The sequence below is a fragment of the Chionomys nivalis genome, chromosome 8, assembly GCF_950005125.1.
Source record: "Chionomys nivalis chromosome 8, mChiNiv1.1, whole genome shotgun sequence".
In the NCBI taxonomy this organism is placed as follows: domain Eukaryota; kingdom Metazoa; phylum Chordata; class Mammalia; order Rodentia; family Cricetidae; genus Chionomys; species Chionomys nivalis.
Window position 1 is genome coordinate 62,968,733 of NC_080093.1, and position 20,678 is coordinate 62,989,410.

Genomic DNA, 20,678 nt, shown 5'->3' on the forward strand with positions numbered 1-20,678 from the left:
ACTGCTCTTTGATTTCTTGGGACAAGACCTCATATAGCCCGGGCAGGCCTAGAACTCGTAGCCAAGGCTCGCTTGAAATTGTGATTCTCTTGCCACAGCCTCTCCAGTGCTAGGATTACAAACACATGCCACACTTGGCTTCTGTTGTCTGCCTTCAGGCCTTGTGAGGCCTGTGAACCTTCCCCTTTCTCCATGAGGGGGTACTGATGGTCGTCATCATACCCAGCCCAGGAAAAACAACTGTACAGCACATCCTAAGGGGACAAGCTGCCCCAGGAACCCCTATGCCACTCAGCCATCACATCCTTCATCCTTCCTAGGCTGTCCACTAGAGGTCTATTCCCACACACTGCCAGACCTCTACAGACCCCTACAAGGATACAGGTAATCCCCATATAACAAAGTCACCCAAACACAGCAGTGTCTGCATCAGTACCCACCTCCCAGCCCCAGCCACAGACTCCAGAACTGGGAACTGAAGAAGGTTGTGCAGTCACCAACTGTGTCCCTAAGCCCCACCCCATCCTCTTGCCGCCCTAACACAAGTCACTCATTAACAGAGAAATCACAGACCCAAGCCGCCAACTTTATCTTTCAAGCCGAGAAGCAGAACACCGCATCCAATCTATAGCTCTCTGACAGAAGAATCGATCAGGGCTAGAAAAAAAGAAAAACTGTATTTATCCATAGCGGCTAACATGAAAGACATGAAGAAAGAAAATAGGGATAAACTTTCTGCTAAGTACGGGGTATTCTGGAAACATAAAGACCCAAGGGCACGGAAGTGCCTGTGAGTGTCATCAGTTCAGAGAGAAGCAGCTGTGCAAGTGTATATATCACAATCTGTCCATAATGATGGGCAAAGTACACCCTTGTACCCAACTCTGATCAATTCATAGATTCATAATTGCTCCTCTTGTACAATTTAGAGCTAGAAAACGTGTGTGCATGTGTGTATGTATATGTGTACACGTGTACTGTGGTGTATGTACATGGGTGTGGGCAGACATGTGGAAGTCAGAGGTGGGCATTGGGTCTTCCATTGCTCTTTACCATATTTTCTGAAGCAACGTCTCTCACTGAGCCTGGAGGTCACCAGTTCAGCTAGACCAGCTGGTGAGTGAGGCCCCAGGATCCGCTTGTCTCCACCTCCTCAGGGCTGGGGTACAGATGTACACTACCACAGCCAGCTTTTCCTCAGTGCTGGGCATCTGGACTCAGGTCTTCATACTTGTATGATAAGCGTTTTATTCACTGAAGACTTTCCTGGCCCTGGACCAGCTCCGCGTCTTCTTCCCTGAGGGAGCTGCCTGTCTTGCTGATATCATCCCTGCTTCCCCTCTGCCTGCGCTTAGTTGGCCTTTGCAAAGTCCACTCTCCCATCAAGGTCAAATCAAAGGGGCACCTTTCCATGAGACCTCCATCGAGTCTAGCTCTGTCCTGAACCATGAGACCAGCGTGTGCTCACTTATCTCAGTCCCAACAGCACCACTGGACCTCTGTAAATACCTGCCCATACCCTGTGTGTCCATTCTTCTCTCTGTCTCTTGCTGCTCTAAGGTAAGAGCCTTCAGTGTGGGGAGCATTCCTGACACAACCTATCTACCCCTTGGTCACAGACTGGAGCTCTTAGCAGAGGGCTTCAGATGTGAGAGGCAGCACAAGATGGCTATTGAAAACCAACTAAATAAAGTGTTAAGGACTGGAGGTGCAGCTCTGTGGCAGCTCCTAGCATCCATAAGGCCCTGGGTTTGATTCCCAACACCACAAAAACTAATAAAATTAAATTATCAGGATAGGAGGTTTATTCGTGCCTATTGAATAAGTATAAACATTATTATACTCCTGAAACTTTTGTCTTGATTTTAATTGTATAATATGACATATATAACACCAAATTTTATGTATTAAATGCAGAAGAGGTTTCTTTCCTCATGTAATTTGAACATAGTCTTCAAGTGCTTTCCACAAAGGAGAGTTGATGAGCATCCTCGCTAGAATGAGGGTGACCACTGTCATAGTTACTTTTCTCACGGCTATGACAAACTACCTGATCAAAGCAACTTAAGGGAGGAAGGGCCACTCTGGGCTCACAGTTGAGGACTGAAGTCCATCACGGTAGGAGAGGCTAAACATTAGCCCTAGCCATGAGAGCAGGGACGTGAGCAGCTAGTCACAGCGCAGCCATAATCAGGAGGCAGAGAGAGATAAATGCTTATAGTCATCTTGCTTGCTCTTTTTGTTCTTTATACCCAGCCTGGCCCCCGGACCTGTGGAATGGCGCCACCAGCCGCCCATGTTTAGGGTTGGTTTTTCTCAGTTAAACATCTCCAGAAACACCTTCCAGTGTGACTCCTCTCCCATGTGAAATCCAGTCAGGTTGACAGTAAAGACGTCAACCATCATAACCACCATAATCAAAATAATAACCTGCAATTAGGAATCAAGACACACACAACCCTTATAGAATAACTGTGGATACAATATTATAGTTTACAATTTAACAAACCAAATTGACATATCTGAAGAAATCTGACCATCTATCTATCTCATGTAGGCCTGTCTTCTTGCTGCCAGTGGCCTATGTTGATCTCTGGCACCCCTCTTGCTGTGAATATGTCAGTCCACATGTCTGCCTCCATCTCCACTTCATCTTTTCCCCTGTGTGTTACCTTCCGTCTCTTGTAAGGACATGTCCTCAGAGTTAGACCCCACTCTCAGAACAAGGTCATTTTAACAGATGGTTTCAGTTACATCTTCTAAGTATGATCCATTAAGAGGTACTAGAGTTTAGCCCTTAAAACATCTCTGTGTAACCCACCCCCCAGAGTGTCCTTGGACTTGAATTATTTCACTGGTGAAACGGGTCTATGCCATCTACTTTGCAGAATTTCTATAAATGCTAGCGAGGACGATGCACTCAAGAACCTGGAGATCCAAAGTGCCTGAGGAAAGGGGACTGGAGAGGTGGCTCAGTGGTTAAGAACACTTATGGCTCTTGTAGGCAATGCAGGTTTGGTTCCCAGCACCTACAGGGTGGTTAACAACAGTCTGTAACTCCAGTTCCAGGGGATAAGGCTCCCTCTTCTGGTTTTGTGGGCACTACATGCAGACATATGTGCAGGCAAAATATCCATACACATAAAACAAAAATAAATAAATATATTTTTAAATACCTGGGACCAGCAGTGTTTCTGATCTGCCCACATTTAGGATTTGGGGCTTTCTGACTAAGGATACTCAGCCTGCAAATAACTATTTTTAAACGCTTTGTAATAGTTTTATCTTCAGCATCTTTTGCCATGCACCTCACCCTGGTGGCACAGTACATCTGAAGCAGGAGCCATAGGCTGGCTGGCTTTGTGCCTAACTCAGTACTTGGCACATGGTTGTGGCAGTCATGGCAATGAATGCTTGTTTTGCTTGTGCATGAGATATGCACATGGGAGTTGGTTCTGAAAATAAGCCTATGCTAATATTAGCTAATATTGCTGCCATCGCAGCTTATCAAACATACATGAGAGAGGATATTACTTTTACCCATGAGCCCTTCCAGAAAAGGGGATTGAAATGAAATTTCATGCCAGCTGCATTTCTGTCTCATGATTGACAGCATGATACAGAGACTAAACGTTCTTCCTCAGGAAATGCTGTTAGCGGTGTTGGCACTGAACATGCAGAGACAATCTGTATTTCCTCCTTGCCGTCTTATTGCAGGGAGTCAAGATCCATGTGCCACATTCCTGCTTGCCCGGGACTAACAAGCAAGTGGTAAAAATAACAACATTAAGTTGCATTATTGCCCAGTGCACCCTTGCTTCAGGGACTAAAATCTGAATTTTCAGCACAAAAGCTTTACCTTGAGGGAATATAGATCTGATGTGTTTCCCCAATGAAACCTAACAAAGCCAATTTAGCAGTTTGATAAATTCCTCTTCATGTCCATTCAAGGGGAAAATAAAAATACTTTAAATATTTCCATTGTTATGTGGGATTTGTTTGTTTTATTCTGTTTTGTTTCTGACAGGGTCTCATGTAGCCAAATGCTGGCTTCAAATTGTCTATAGAACTAAGGATCCCCTTAAGCCCAACTTCACCTTCCATCTCCCAAGTGCAAGTATTACGCAAGATGACATGGTGCTAAGAAGGGAATGAGCCCAGAGTCTCGTGCAAGCTAGACAAATATGTCACCAACTGTGTAACATCTCCAGCCCCAGACTTGGCATCTGAAGGGAAGGCCATTTTCACTGCAGCCACTCATCTCTCTGGTCTGTCTTTTTCTCCTTCTGCTTCTCTCCTTGGGACCCTGTTCTGAGAGTCTCATTCCTCTCTAAGCTGTGTTGATAGCAATGGGTGGAGGTGCACCGAGGAACACAAGCCTCAGATGCATGGGTCAGGATTGGAGCCCCAGATCTTCCTTGAGCTGCCTGGGAACTTAGATGCTGGGAATGATGACTGGAACTTCAGCTGCATGAAGGCCACCACAGCGATGGGTACACTGAGACTGAACCCACAGTCTCTATCTTTCCCAAGCACTCACACATCGTCTTGACTTAGGCCTTTCCTCCTTGCATACTGGAGAGGGTAGAACCCTACTTTCAAAATCTGCTAGGCTCAAATTCTCTACTCTGAGATTCTTCCAACTTGAAGTTTATAATCAAACATTTATGACATCTACCCTAAAACAAATTCCCTCCCTTATCTAACTTGGGGCCAGGGAGGGCTGTGAGAACATCACATTTTTATATCTCAGAAACCTTGAGTGCTTGAAACTTGGACTGTTCTTTCCAGAGATCTTTACAGCTAAATGATTAATTATACCCAAGATAGTCCAAAGCAATTATTTAATTATGCTGTATTGTGGGCTGCCAACTGTGTGGAGCAAAGGGGAGGCCTTCACCCTTGTTTCTCAACATCTGGCCTTTGGATGACTTAAAAGATAAAAGGAGATATGAGAACATTTTTATGACCAAGTAACAATTTCTAGAACTTTCCATTAAGTAGAAAAAAAAAATACCTTTCAGCGATTGGCTTCTCTCATGATGAGAGCATGATGCCATGCTTCATTCTGTGTCCCCAGCTGACTGGGTGGGTAAGAATTGCAGAAAACAGCTGATAACGTATGGTACAGTGCAAAGGAGCTGTATTTGCCCTTCAATCATCTTTCTTTCTACTTTGTCTTTCTTGTTTGCTTTGTTTTTTTAAGTTTATTTTTCCCCCTTAATTTGGGCTTCCTAAAATCAAAAGTAATGAGCAAAAATTCCAGTCACCCATTACAAACTTAGAAATGTTAGCTTTATTTCAAGAAGCAGTTCAGTGTAAGAGATGCGGGCTGCCCCTCATAGTTGTAGCCCAGAGGTGTGCCCGGGTCATAGATCTAGACATGTTCATGGATACTGTCTTGAGGGGAGGTGGGGGAGGGGCAGCTATCTGGAGCTATCTTTTTATCTGCCATGGCATGGAATACTGATTCTTCTTAAATCCTCCACAGCTCTTTCTGATTTCTAACGTCTCCATGCCTGGGTGCTGTCCTCTCTTTTAGAGGACGAACATCCTAGCAGTGATCTGTGCCTCCCACTGCCTGTGACACCCCAACAAAGTTGGTAAAAGAAGCGCCGATCTGTCCTGAGTTAGTCACTGTGTATTTAAGGCTCAACCCAAAGAGACATCTAATCCCTTAGCCCTCTTCCCTCTGTAGCGCTTGAGTATGCAAGGTGACCAGCAAGAATAGCTATGATCTGGAGAGAGCTCTCAGTTCCTAAAGGGCTGGCTTTGCAAGTGTGAGGACCTGAGCTCGTTCTCCAAACCCATGTAAAAGACACCTGTAGCTGTGTTAGCCCATGGTCCCAGTGCTGGGGAAGTGGGGACAGAAGGATCCCTGGGGCTTTCTGGACAGCCCATCCAACCAAGTCAGCAAACTCCAGAGCCATTGAGAGGCCTTGTCCCAAAAACGTTAGGTAGACTCGAAGAAAACAGTTGATGTCATTTAATCCCAGCCTGACTGGTGTGTCTAACGGTGACAGTGAGACAGTGAAGTCACCCACAGCCGAGTTAGAGTTACTCTGTGACTTTAGATCTAGAAGGACTTGTTTTATGAAATGGCCTGAGCCTGCATTTGGGACACGCATATTTAAAATTATGTTTTCTTTTGATGAACGGTTCTCTTGGTCAGTGTGAAGTGACATTATCTCCTCTGACGAGAACTGGCCTCAGTCTGTCTTGTCAGATATTAGGATAACAACACCGGCTTCTCCTTGCTCCATTTGCTTGGGATACTTGTTTTTCACCCTTTCATTCTGAGGTGATGTTTATTTTGGGGCAGAAGGTGCATTTTGGAGGCAGCAAAATAAGAATTCTTCTCCCTAATCTGGTCCTCGAGTCTGGCACTCTTGATGGGATAACAGAGATTATCCACAGACAGAGTTATCGCTGACAGGTGCGTGTGTGCCCCCGTCATTCTGGTAGATTGTATGGCGTCTGAGGATTTCTTAGTACTCTTTGGTTTAATTTCTTTTTAGTATCATTTATATTTTGCTCCTCTAGCCTCTTGAATGTGTTTACTTTCTCCTCAGTCCCAAGGGTTCCCCGCGGTGTTCTCTGTAGGAGTGGTTTGATGACCATGGGTTCCTTTAGCCTGCCTTTATCACCTTCAGTTACAGAGATAGTTCTGCCGGTTACAGTCATCTGGGTTGGCAGTTGTGATTGTTCAGGTTTTGAAATACCTCACACTGAGCCTTTTGTGCATTTAAGGTTTTAATTGAAAAGCCAGCAATTGTTCTGACAGTCTTGTCTTTCCTGCTGTCCGGGTCCTTCTCCTTGGAAGCTTTCCGTGTACTTCCCTTGTTCTGTACATTCTTAAAGTGTGATTTGACACAGGAAGCCCCTTCTCCAGTCTCTTGTCTGTTTGGTGTTCCGTGTCCCTCTTGGATCTGGGTCGGCTTCTCTCTCCCTAGATTTGGAGATTTTTTTTTTCTCCCATGGTTATTTTCTTCTGAGAAATAGCTTCATCTTTGGCTTGAAAGTCTTCTCCGCCTTTCGTGTCCATGATTTTTGATTTTTATCACTTCGTGGTGTGTCCCCAAGTTCTTGCATGTTCCATTCGTATATATTTTTAAAAAAAAATCTTTCCCTAGCCCTGATGGACTGATCCGCTTGCTCTGTTTTGTCTTCCCGCCCCTTGCATTCCATCATGGGCTATTCCGGTGGTGAAGCTTTACACTGAACTTTCATCGGCTCTATTGTGTTTTTCATTTCAGTTGAGTTTCCTTCAGTGTCTCTTTCCTTTCTGTTTCCAAGTAGCGGATTGCCTTTCTTATCTAATCAGCTGTTTGTTTGTGCTCTCTTGGAAAATATTTGTGCCCTTCCCAAATTGTTTGAACATCTTTATAATCATTCCTTTGAATTCTTGCGACTAGCATTTTGTCTGAGTCCCTTTCATGAGGAGCCACGACTTTAGATTTGCTGATTTGGGAGAAGACACACAGTCCTGATATTCCATGTTCCTTCTGTCTTTGCACTTGGATCTGCCCATGTGAGGTTAGATGGTTAGTTAAGGTTTTTGATTATTTTCAGGCCACCTCTCTTCTTTCAGTGGAAGGGCAGTATAGTATAGTATAGTATAGTATAGTATAGTATAGTATAGTATAGTATAGTATAGTATAGTATAGTATAGTATAGTATAGTATAGTTCAGAAGCGTCGGGTTGGAGTAGAGTCATGATGGGCAAGCTTCCCCTCCATCGGACTGGTGTTACAGATGCCAGGATCTATCTCCAGCCCTTCGCTGTGGCCTGATGCTGACTGCAGGAACCATCACTGTTGGGGTGGGGGGAACTGAAGCTGTGGGGAGAGGGCTAACAGCTCAGTGAGGATAGAAGAGAAACGCAGCCAATGGCCTGGATGTTGGGGGTTTGCCTTGCAAGGCAGGCCCCCTGCATTGCCTGCCTTGTTCTGCTCTGAGCTATCCTCTGTTCTTCTCCTGTGAGTTCCTAGCTCCACCTCTGGGTGGAGTTTTCTTAATGAGCTGCTTGGCTCTGTTCTTTGAACTGGGGCTAGCTGAGGTGACTTCTATCCAGCTGCCTTGCTTGATTCGCAGGGCCTCAGCAGGGGTGGCTCTGCAGGGCCCAAAGCAGTGGTTAGAGCTTGCACTTGGCTCCCACTGCCTCACTGTTCCCACTGGGACATTAATGGGGTCCCAGTGGTAATCTCTGGGGACCCAGTCAATAAAATCTCTATTAACACAACTTTTATAGGTTTTCTGGAGAAGGCCCTTTCGCCTGGTTTGCGGTCAACTGCTGGAGTTTGCTGGAATCTGCATCTGTGGCCACAGCGAGTCCGGGTTCAATAGCATAGGAAGTTTGTTAGAGCTTTAGCCAAATGGATCCTGGGGGCTGATAGGGGAGTGATGAGGCACCCCCGTTCTCTTTACTTCCCTGACTATAATCAATTGTTCGCTCTGGCTTCTAAACTACACTGTCTTACCCAGGGTTGCTCTGTCCACGTATTTTAAAACTCTGTGCCTAACTGTTGGCTCACAGGGTTCCATTTGGTCATTGTCGTTCCCAGAAGGGTGTGTATCTTACAGATGCTGCATTGACTACCAGAGAGCCCCCGAGGGCCAGCATTCCTGTGAGCAGGATCCATTCACAGAGTATAAGATTCACCTCAAACTGTCAGTCTTTGAAATGACCCACAAACAGCAGCCTGATGTGTGGATCTGTCCTCATCCGAGGAAGAGAGATGCCACCATGTCAACAGTAATTTGGCCATCAGTGAAGCAGTCACGACAGGAAGTTACTGTTATCCACACGGTGCTTGGTGAAGAAACCAAGTTCCTGATGCTCAGGAGCCTAAACAAGCTTGCGTAGCTAGGAAGTGGTAGGGCTGTGGCTCGAACCCAGAGCTGCTGGGCCCAGGTAGCCCTGGCCCAGCCACAGGACAGGGCGGCTCTCACAGGGTTCCTCGAGTCTATAATGGGCTCTTCATTTGATGCGCAAGAACGAAGACTGGAGTTCAGATCTCCAGAACCCAAGTAAATGCACAGTGGACATAACAGCTATAATTCTAGCCTTGCAAAGTGTACAGATGTGATACCTGGAGCAAGCTGCCTAGTCTGACCGGTCATCAGTGACCTCTGAGATTGATTGAGAGATCCTGCCTCAAAGAATACGGTGCAAAGTGACCCAAGAGTTCTAAAATCCACCTTTGGTCTCCATGTGAGTGCGCGTGCATGCACGCGAACACACACACACACACCAATACAGACATAAGTAAAAGTAAAAATAAATCGTTTTAAATATCTATTCTTATCATAAATAAGGAACTATCCTTAAAATGAATACTTGTATTCCCTTTCAACAGGGGGCTTATCGTGTTTGAAAACAAGACCTACATCTTAGAGCCGATGAAGAACACCACCGACAGATACAAACTCGTCCCAGCTGAGAACATGAAGAGCATCCAGGGCTTGTGTGGATCACATCATAACCATTCCAGTCTCACCATGGAAGCTGTCTCCCCTGAACCCTCTCAAATGTGGTCAAGAAGGGTAAGAGGAACCTCAGTTCATGCTTCTTGAGCGGAGGGCTGAAGGAAAGGGACACACAGGCCTAGAAGGTCTGGAGCAGCCTTGCTGCTGGATGCAGTGTGGATGGAAAGATCCGCATCCCTCAGGAGGCAGGGGATGTCCTGGGAAGACCAGGATGTCCTGGTCACAAACTCAAACCCCTGCCTCTTCCCTGCAGGTGTGAGCATCAGATTCGTTAGCATGTGATGAGTGAAATCTAATCATCAGGGTCAAGAGGTTGCCAAGGTCACCATGAGCATAGACAGCAGGGTGACCAGCAAAACAAGCATGGCTCCCCGCCCCTTCTGGTTCTCCATGTTGAGCTTTTCTCGCCCATGGTCTGTTCCACAGTTTGGAATCTCAGAACTGGTTATAGAAAATGAACCATCTTTACCCACCTGCTTATGCAGAGAGCCACTGAGTCTTCTCCAGTGGTTTTCCTGAAGTCTTGTTTATCCTTAGGCCGTGCTGCCAGTGTTTGTCCTTGCCCTCCAGGGCCGTGCAGCAACCTGCCTTTTCCAGCCTCCTGCCATGACTCTCTTTGCTGCAGCACCGGAGTTGTCTACAGAGTCTAACTACAAGCTGACTCCCCTCACCAACATTTCCCATCATACCCTGTAATGACTCTACCCTATGGTACTCGCTCATGGTCATTCACCTGAGCCATACAGACCACAGTGGGGCTTCGTTGGCCCGAAGCAAAGGGTCTTTTTCACTGCTAGGTTATAACCAGAGATGAAAGTATTAACCTTTTCCTGGTTCTTTTGTTTGTTTTATTTTGTTTTGTTTGGGGGTGGGGGCGAGTATGTATGTGTTTTCTATTCTTCACTTGAGAATAAGTATTTAAAAATCAAATGTATGGTGCCCCCTTTGCTAACATTTTATTGGCAAGGACAGCAAGAATGACATGTTCTTTATATCCCTCAACACATTTTATCTTTCCAAGCTTTGATTAACAGTCACCTAACTTTGAGCTAACAATATACATGTCAACATTCCATGAAGATGATTCTTGGTGTATTCTAACCCATCCATCCATCTATCTATCTATCCTTCCTTTCTTCCTTCCTTCCTTCCTTCCTTCCTTCCTTCCTTCTTTCCTTCCTCCTTTTTGCTTTCCAGCACTACTCGGGCCTCATGCACGCTGGGCCAAGTGTTCTACCACTGACCTACCCCCTCCCCCTCTGAATCCTCTAAGTTTAAACAAGAGTTCTGTTCCATTTGTTTACCCCTCCCTAGCATTCTCTTTATACCTGGCCAGAGTGTCTGTTTTAACTGTTCTCAGTCACCCAGTTCTGGACTTTGCCCTGTCCAGGCAGATTCTCTGTCATGAGATCCAATCCCCTTTCCCCTTTAATGATTCCCAAAATGGTCCATGTAAAATGCCCAAAGCATTAGTTTTTCTGCCTCCTCACAGAAAGAACTCTCCCTTTACTTGCTGTTGTTCACCTTGGCATTGATGCTTAAGGAATGAGGATGGAAGTCTATCTGAATTCCAGGATCTTAAAACTACCCAGAAATGCCAGGGGTGGTGATGCACCCTGAAATCCTAGCACTGGAGTGTGGGAGGTAGGGATGAAGAGTTCAAGGACATTTTCACTACATAGCCAATTCAGGGCATCCTATTTCAAAATAACAAACTGAGGCCAGGAAAATAGCTCAGTCAGCAAAGTGTATGCACGTATACCTGAGTGTGAGCCCCAGAACTTATACTAATACATTTTTTAAAAGCCAGACATGCTGATGCTATTTTGTAATCCCAGCTCTAGGAAGGTGGAGACAGGAGGATCTCTGGGGCTCCCTGGCCAGCCAGTCTAGACTTCTTGGCAAGTTCGGTGAAAATTTCTGTCTCAATCAAAGCAAAACAAACAAAAACAAAACTAACCAACCAATAGCAACAAACCTATGAATGATGTCCTGAGGAAGAATACTTGAAGCTTCCTTCTGTCCTCCACATACCTGCATATATGAGCACATGAACCTACACACGCACACACACATGCACACGAAAGGAGGTTTTGGGGGTAGACAGACAGAGGAGAGACAGAGAGAGGGGGAGGTAGAAGAGAGAGGGGGGAGTAAGGGAGAAGAAGGGAGAGAGGAGGAGGGGAGGAGAGGAGAGAGGAGAGAGAGAGAGAGAGAGAGAGAGAGAGAGAGAGAGAGAGAGAGAGAGAGAGAGAGAATGAGAATGAGAATATATCCCCAGCAGCAGCAATAGCATCTCAGCTCTGGAAGGGTCCCTCTTGCATTGCTCCTGCCCCACCTCTCTTGAGTGACAGACTCAAGAGCTGGCATCAGAGACAGCCTCTCTAGTCCCTCTCGTGTTTATTTCACTCTTCAAACATGCCTGCTTTTGAGTCCAGACCCCAGCTAAGATGTGACTGAGCCAAGCCTCACCCATCATAAACAAGTAGAACATTTGCATTTTGTTTTCCAGGCTCTTGGCTTTGAGTACCTGGTTGAATGCCTGTTAGCCACATTGCATGATTTATAACTTGACAGTTTAAATGATGCTCACATGTGCTCCCCTTCCATTTAGAAGTACAAACTTGCTCTGTGCTTGCTGACTGTATTTTAATTCTCTGAGCATACACAGCTCCCTGGAACCATGATTGGCACCATCATCTCCAGTCCCATTGACATGGAGAGAAATGAGAAAGCCTGCTAATTTGGGAACGTAAGTGAACCTTTAAATGAAAGGGAAAGGCATGGATGCCAGTGTCATTCACTCCGGCTCCCACTCTTGCTCAGACATTTCCTGTGACGGTCTCCCACAAGAACTTACCCTACACTGTGAGCAGATAATAAAGACAGTACGAAAAAATAAGTTTCCAATAAGCAGAATACTTGTGAGTTGCAGGCACCTAGAAGATCATTTTGGAGAGCGCTGTGATGAACAGGCAGAGCAGAGATTCAAGTTGCATGCCCATCCCTTGCCTCACTCTGCTGCCTTTTATTCTATACTTTAAAAAAAAATCAATATAACTGCAGCTAATTAATCTTGTTTATGCAGTGCACCAAGCACCATTGCTCTTCTCCAGCATCTTCCCAACCTGCCCCAGCAATGTTAACTATCTCGTTTTCTCTGCATCTTCCTGACCTGCCCCCCTCCCCCAGTGTTAACTATCTCGTTTTCTCTGCATCTTCCTGACCTGCCCCCCTCCCCCAGTGTTAACTATCTCGATTTCTCTGCATTTTCCAACCTGACCCCCCCCCAATGTTAACTATCTTGGTTTCTCTGCAGATGTTTGTATTTTTCTGCAGGGAGCACCAGGAATCCATCTGATCTAGGCGGTCACGCTGGCTATCTTATAAAGCTGAGCTGTTTGTCACTTTTACAAGGCTCTAAGTTAGATTATAGTGAGAGCCCCATTTGCTTCTGGAAGGCAGAGGTGTCGTGGGTTTCTCTCTGGGAATTTTTAAGTCCAGCCTAACATATCTTGGTACTTGGCTCACCTGCCTGGACTCCTTTCCTCCCTGTTGCCATGCCTACAAGAATGGAAACAGAAAGCTTGAGAGGTTGCTCCATTTGCAAGGTGCCTGCTGCCCACACATGTGGCTTCAAGGGCTAACCCTGGCATCAAATGAGCTGGATATGGTGGTGCGTGCTTGTGATCCCAGCACTCTAGAGATGGAGGCAGGGAGATGAGGAGTTCGAGGTCAGCCTCAGGTCCATAATAAGTTAGAGGCCAGCCTGGACTCCATGAGACCACATCTCAAAGCAAAAAGAGAAAAAAATAGGAATAGAAAGGGATTTTCATATCCACCTCAGTAAGCTTTGTGAGAGAGACAAAGATTAAATCTGCTAAGAAGAAAATCAAACCGTGTATCCCAATAGCAGAGAAACAAATTGCTTCAGAAAAGCAGTGAGTGGCCTTGGTCTTCTCCATCCCTATATCTCCAGTACCTAACCCACCATGTAACACACAGCAAGCTCTCAGAAGACACTGGGAGATGAGCAAATGTCTGCCGATGGTCTGGCCATCAGAAAACAGGATCGCTGTGGAAACACATGGGTACCTTGGTCTTCCCTTGCTTTCTTTGACTGAGTTAAGCTCTCTGTGCCAGACATTACAGCAAACTCTTCAGAGGGTACTCAGCCTCTGGGCACTTGGCTGGATTGACTTTCAGAGGTCTCGGAATTAGTTCCTCTTGGGTACCTTGTCTCTAACTCTGTCCCCACCTTGGAGCTGAAACTCAGAGACTCGGGTTCCTGCCTAGGAACAAGCTTTTGCTCACAATCCTGCAGAATGAAAATTCAGTCAAACAAGCACTTTCCAATGTTGCTGCCCATATCGCAAATTTAAAATATATATTTTTAAAACTGGACAGCCTAGATAGGTAGAGATCACATGGAGGTAATTTAAGCCTCTCCTTCTGGGAGTCGGCCCCTCCCCTGTGGCTTTTCATTACAATGTGGTTAAACTTCTCTCTGAGCATGCAATTCTCTGAATTCATGAGAAAATGTGGATTCCTCTGAAAACTGCAGAGACAGGAAAATTGTGTTCGTGTGTTTGTTTTCATTATCTGGGATTGTGTGTTTTCTAAATGATGGTCCAAGGCCAGTTGGAAATGTCCGCTGGCCATAGATTTCACCCTCTGCAGTCTGAAAAGTGCAAAGGCCCAAGCAACCAGCCCTTTTCCGATGGGTTTTTCATGAGAGATTAATTTATTTCTCTATTTCCACAACCTTGTTTTTGTCTGCATAATTAGCTGAATTTGTTCATGGCTGAACAGGGTATTGTAGAGGGAGAAAAGGGGGGGGGGGGAGAGAGATTCCCCGGGAGCTGAAGAGATGGCTCAATCAGCGAAGTGCATTCTGTTCTGTTCAGCTCCCCCAGCACCCATGTTACAGAGCCAGGTGCAGCAAGCAAGCACCTGCCACCCCAGCCCCGGCAGAGGAGCGGGGACTGCTGGGTCCCAGGGACTCCCTGGCAGACTGACCTAACTGAAACTCCCAGTTCACTGGGAGGTCACGTCCCAGAAAATCAAAGTAGAAAGAGTTAGAGGAAGACACTTGCTGGCAACCTCCAACCTCCACCTGTATGCGTATACATGGATGTGCACGCACACACACGTACCCCTTCAAGAGCACACATGCAAACACATGCACATGCATGCATACGTCACAGGGGTGGGGGAAGAGAAAGGGTGAGGAGATTTCGATTTCTTTGGCCCCTCGGTATGGAAAAAGCTTAAGGCGCTCTCCAGAAGTGTCTCATTTTGAGCCCACGGTGGGGGGCGGGGAGGCTGGCCTGAGCTCCCAGCTCGGACCGTGAAGCCTGCCTGTACATACAGTTACCAAGCCTGACAGTTTCTCCTTGCAGCGCTGTAAAAGCGTGAGAAATTATACCTTCCATGGTACTTTATTTCCCTTCCTCCATGAGGTTTCCAGATTTCTTCGGGGACACCTAAATCCATGAATCAGCACAGCTGGGCAGCAAGCGGGAACACCACGATAATACAAACATTTTTCTTGTAAAAATCTGTTAGGAAGATTCTGGCCTGGTGGAGATTTGTTTTATGAAAGATGTTTCCCTCCGGATTATGTGACTGGAAACCTGATTCAAAGCATGCCTGCATCCCTTTTGCTTTTGTCTGGACAAGCAGTTGTAACATTGAGTGTTCAGCTCAAGCCCTGTATGAGACTTAAGTCATAAACCAGCAATTTCGGTTGGGAGGACCAGACACGAGATCAACCCTCCTCTTCCCTCAACCGTGTGTTACTGCAGAAGCAGAAGGCTTTGCTTTTTTGTTTTCAATGTTTGATTTTGGAGACCACCCTCCATGAACTGGTTTATTTCCCCTAAAAAATGCCTTTGGGATCCTCCCAGCAATTTACAGAAGAGTGAGAATGTTTTTGGAGGAAGCTCGATTAAAACGTAACCTGCCTCAGAGGCCGTCTTGTTTGGATGTGTGTATCTCTACCGCTGAGTGTCCCTCTCCTGCACCCTGACAGCTTCCATATTCTTCTCAGCCACTCTACTCTTGCCAGTCCTAACCCTCACATGTCATAGTTTTAAAAGTACTGCTTCTTCTTTCTCTCTCTGCCACAAAAAAACTTTGCATTTTGTCTCTATTCACCTACCTCCCCTTTGCCTCTCTACTCCTCAGCTCAGGCTTTCCCTGCTTCAGACTACATGTTTAAATGATTGACCACGAGCATCCATTCCCCAGAAAGAACTCGGCATTTTCCCGGGGAGATGGCAGATTTCTCTACAAAGTGTATTCTCCACTGCTCTCCTAAGATTGTGGAGTAGATGTACCTGGACTGTAAAAGTACAAGGAACACTGACAAGCTGGACTCCGGTGTGTCTTCAGCAAACTTCATATTCTTTTTTTTTTATTAATTAATTTATTTAATTATTAAAGATTTCTGCCTCTTCCCCGCCACCACCTCCCATTCCCTCCCCTTCCCCCAATCAAGTCTTCCTTCCTCCTCAGCCCAAAGAGCAAGCAGGTTTCTCTGCCCTGTGGGAGGTCCAAGAACCACCCACCTCCATCCAGGTCTATTAAGGTGAGCATCCAAACTACCTGGGCTCCCACAAAGCCATTACGTGCAATAGGATCAAGAACCCATTGCCATTGTTCTTCAGTTCTCAGTAGTCCTCATTGTCCATTATGTTCAGCGAGACCGGTTTTGTCCCATGCTTTTTCAGTCCCCGGCCAGTTGGCCTTGGTGAGTTCCCGATGGAACATCCCCATTGCCTCAGTGTGTGGGTGCACCCCTCGCAGTCCTGAGTTCCTTGCTCGTGCTCACTCTCCTTCTGCTCCTCCTTTGGATCGTGAGACTTCAGTCCAGTGCTCCAATGTTGGTCTCTGTCTCTGTCTTCTTTCATCGCCTGATGAAGGTTAATATTCAGGGGGATGCTTATATGTTTTTCTTTGGGTTCACCTTCTTATTTAGCTTCTCTAGAATCACGAATTATAGTCTCAATGTCCTTTATTTATGGCTAGAAACCAAATATGAGTGAGTACATCCCATGTTCCTCTTTTTGGGTCTGGCTTACCTCACTCAGGATAGTGTTTTCAATTTCCGTCCATTTGTATGCAAAATTCAAGAAGTCATTGTTTTTTACTGCTGAGTAGTACTCTAATATGTATATATTCCATACTTTCTTCATCCATTCTTCCATTGAAGGACATCTAGGTTGTTTCCAGGTTCTGGCTATTACAAACAATGCTGCTATGAACATAGTTGAGCATATACTTTTGTTGTATGTTTGGGCATCTCTTGGGTATATTCCCAATAGTGGTATTGCTGGGTCGAGAGGTAGGTTGAACCCGACTTTCCTGAGAAATCGCCACACTGCTTTCCAAAGTGGTTGCACAAGTTTGCATTCCCACCAGCAATGGATGAGAGTGCCCCTTTCTCCACAACCTCTCCAGCAGAGGCTATCATTGGTGTTTTTGATTTTAGCCATTCTGACCGGTGTAAGATGGTATCTTAATGTTGTCTTGATTTGCATTTCCCTGATTGCTAAGGAAGTTGAGCACGATCTTAAGTGACTTTTGGCCATTTGAACTTCTTCTGTTGAAAAGTCTCTGTTCAGCTCAGTGCCCCATTTTATAATTGGATTGATTAACCTTTTACGGTCTAATTTCTTGAGTTCTTTGTATATTTTGGATATCAGACCTTTGTCAGTTGTGGGGTTGGTGAAGATCTTCTCCCAGTCAGTGGGTTGCCTTTCTGTCTTAGTGACAGTGTCCTTTGCTTTACAGAAGCTTCTCAGTCTCAGGAGGTCCCATTTATTCAATGATGTCCTTAGTGTTTGTGCTGCTGGGGTTATACGTAGGAAGTGTTCTCCTGTGCCCATGTGTTGTAGAGTACTTCCCACTTTCTCTTCTATCAGGTTCAGTGTGTTTGGACTGATACTGAGGTCTTTAATCCATTTGGACTTGAGTTTTGTGCATGGTGATAGATATGGATCTATTTTCATTCTTCTACAGATTGACTTCCAGTTTTGCCAGCACAATTTGTTGAAGATGCTCTCTTTTTTCCATTGTATACTTTTAGCTCCTTTATCGAAAATCAGGTGTTCATAGGTTTGTGGGCTAAAGTCAGGGTCTTCTATTCTATTCCATTGGTCGACTTCTCTGTTTTTATGCCAGTACCAAGCAGTTTTCAGTACTGTAGCTCTGTAATAGAGTTTGAAGTCAGGGATGGTAATGCCTCCAGACGATCCTTTATTGTATAAGATTGTTTTGGCTATCCTGGGTTTTTTGTTTTTCCATATAAAGTTGATTATTGTCTTCTCCAGATCTGTGAAGAATTTTGATGGGATTTTGATGGGGATTGCGTTGAATCTATAGATTGCTTTTGGTAGAATTGCCATTTTTACTATGTTGATCCTCCCAATCCAAGACCAAGGGAGGTCCTTCCATTTTCTGGTGTCCTCTTCAATTTCTTTCTTCAAAGACTTAAAGTTCTTGCCAAATAGATCTTTCACTTCCTTGGTCAGAGTTACCCCAAGATATTTTATGCTATTTGTGGCTATTGTGAAAGTTGATGCTTCTCTGATTTCCCTCTCTGCTTCCTTATCCTTAGTGTATAGGAAGGCAACTGACTTTTTGGAGTTGATTTTGTATCCTGCCACATTACCAAAGGTGTTTATCAGCTGTAGGAGTTCTTTGGTAGAGTTTTTGGGGTCGCTTATGTATACTATCATATCATCTGCAAATAATGAAAGCTTAACTTCTTCCTTTCCAATATGAATCCCCTTGATCCCCTTATGTTGTCTTATTGCTATTGCTAGAACTTCAAGCACTATATTGAAGAGGTATGGAGAGAGTGGACATCCTTGTCGTGTTCCTGATTTTAGTGGGATGGCTTTGAGTTTTTCTCCATTTAATTTAATGTTAGCTGTCGGCTTGCTGTAAATAGCTTTTATTATATTTAGGTATGACCCTTGTATCCCTAATCTCTCCAAGACCTTTATCATAAAGGAGTGTTGAATTTTGTCGAATGCTTTTTCAGCATCTAATGAAATGATCATATGGTTTTTTTTCTTTCAGTTTATTTATATGGTTGATTACATTGATAGATTTGCGTATGTTGAACCAGCCCTGCATCTCTGGAATGAAGCCTACTTGATCATAATGGATAACTTTTCTAATGTGTTTTTGGATTCGGTTTGCCAGTATTTTATTGAGAATTTTTGTGTCGATGTTCATGAGTGAGATAGGCCTGTAATTCTCTTTCTTGGTTGGGTCTTTGTGTGGTTTTGGTATCAGGGTAACTGTAGCTTCATAAAAGGAATTTGGCAATGACTCTTCTGTTTCTATATTGTGAAATACATTAAGAAGTATAGGTATTAGCTCTTCTTGGAAGTTCTGGTAGAATTCTGCATTGAAACCATCTGGCCCTGGGCTTTTTTTGGAAGGGAGATTTTTGATAACTGTTTCTAATTCTTCGCGACTAACAGGTCTATTTAGATCGTTCACCTGGTCTTGGTTTAGGTTTGGTATATGGTACTTATCTAAAAAAGTGTCCATTTCTTTTGCGTTTCCCAGTTTTGTGGCATACAGGCTTTTGTAGTAAGATCTAATGATTCTCTGAATTTCCTCTGTGTCTGTGGTTATGTCCCCCTTTTCATTTCTGATCTTATTTATTTGCGTGTTCTCTCTCTGTCGTTTAATTAGTTTGGATAGGGGTTTGTCAATCTTGTTGATTTTCTCCAAGAACCAACTTTTTGTTTCATTGATTCTTTGGACTGTTTTCTGTGTTTCTATTTTGTTGATTTCTGCCCTCAGTTTGATTATTTCCAGTCTTCTACTCCTCCTGGGCGCGTCTGCTTCTTTTTTTTCTAGAGCTTTCAGGTGTGCTGTTAAGTCCCCAATGTATGCTTTCTCCGTTTTCTTTAAGTGGGCACTTAGTGCTATGAACTTTCCTCTTAGCACTGCTTTCATCGTGTCCCATAGGTTTGAGTATGTTGTCTCTTTGTTTTCATTAAATTCAAGGAAGACTTTAATTTCTTTCTTAATTTCTTCCTTGACCCAGGTGTGGTTCAGTAGTTGACTGTTCAGTTTCCATGAGTTTGTCAGCTTTCTGGCGGTAGCATTGTTGGTGGCTTCTAACTTTAATCTGTGGTGATCTGATAAGACACAGGTGGACACTGATATTTTTTTGTATCTGTGGAGGTTTCCTTTGTTTCCAAGTATGTGGTCAATTTTCGAGAAGGTTCCATGAGCTGCAGAGAAAAGGTGTATTCTTTCCTATTTGGGTGGAGTGTTCTATAGATGTCTGTTAAGTCCATTTGATTCATTACCTCCAACAATTCTCTTAATTCTCTATTAGTTTTCTGTCTGATTGACCTGTCCATTGGTGAGAGAGGTGTGTTGAAGTCTCCTACTACTAGTGTGTGTGATTTGATGTCTGTCTTGAGTTTTAGCAATATTTCTTTTACATAAGTGGGTGCTTTTATATTAGGGGCATAGATATTCAGGATTGAGACTTCATCCTGCTGAATCGTTCCTGATATGAGTATAAAGTGTCCTTGTCGATCTCTTCTGATTGATTTTAGTTTGAAGTCAGTTTTGTTAGAAATTAGTATGGCCACACCTGCTTTTTTCTTAGAACCATTTGCTTGAAAAACCTTTTCCCAACCCTTTACTCTGAGTAGATGCCTGTCTTTGTGGTTGAGATGAGTTTCTTGCAAACAGCAGACTGTTGGATCCTGTTTTCGTATCCAATCTCTTAGCCTGTGCCTTTTTATTGGTGAATTGAGACCATTAATATTAAGTGATATTAATGACCAGTGGTTGTTAACTCCGGTTATTCTTACTGCTTTTGGTAGAAGAGTTTGTGTGTCTCCCTTCTTTGAGTTGTGCTGTTGAAGGGTCGCTAAATGCCTGGGTTATTGTAGGCAGTGTTGGCAATGTTGGATTCCTTGGGTTGTGATTTTCCTTCTATTACTTTCTGTAGGGCTGGATTTGTGGCAACGTATTGTTTAAATTTGTTCTTATCCTGGAATGTCTTGTTTTCTCCATTGATAGTGAACGATAGCTTGGCTGGGTATAGTAGTTTGGGTTTGCATCCATGGTCTCTTAGTTTCTGTAGTACCTCTATCCAGGACCTTCTGGCTTTCATGGTTTCCATAGAGAAGTCAGGTGTA

At 44.5% G+C, this 20,678-nt stretch overlaps 1 protein-coding gene across 1 annotated transcript in view; it reads left to right on the plus strand.

Moving 5' to 3' along the window:
* Positions 1 to 20,678, plus strand: part of Adam12 (ADAM metallopeptidase domain 12) — a 312,140-nt gene that overhangs the window by 212,280 nt on the left and 79,182 nt on the right. Inside the window, exon 6 of the mRNA XM_057779001.1 lies at positions 9,360 to 9,546. Within this exon, the coding sequence (XP_057634984.1) occupies positions 9,360 to 9,546 (187 nt within the window). The remainder of the gene's footprint in view (positions 1 to 9,359; positions 9,547 to 20,678) is intronic.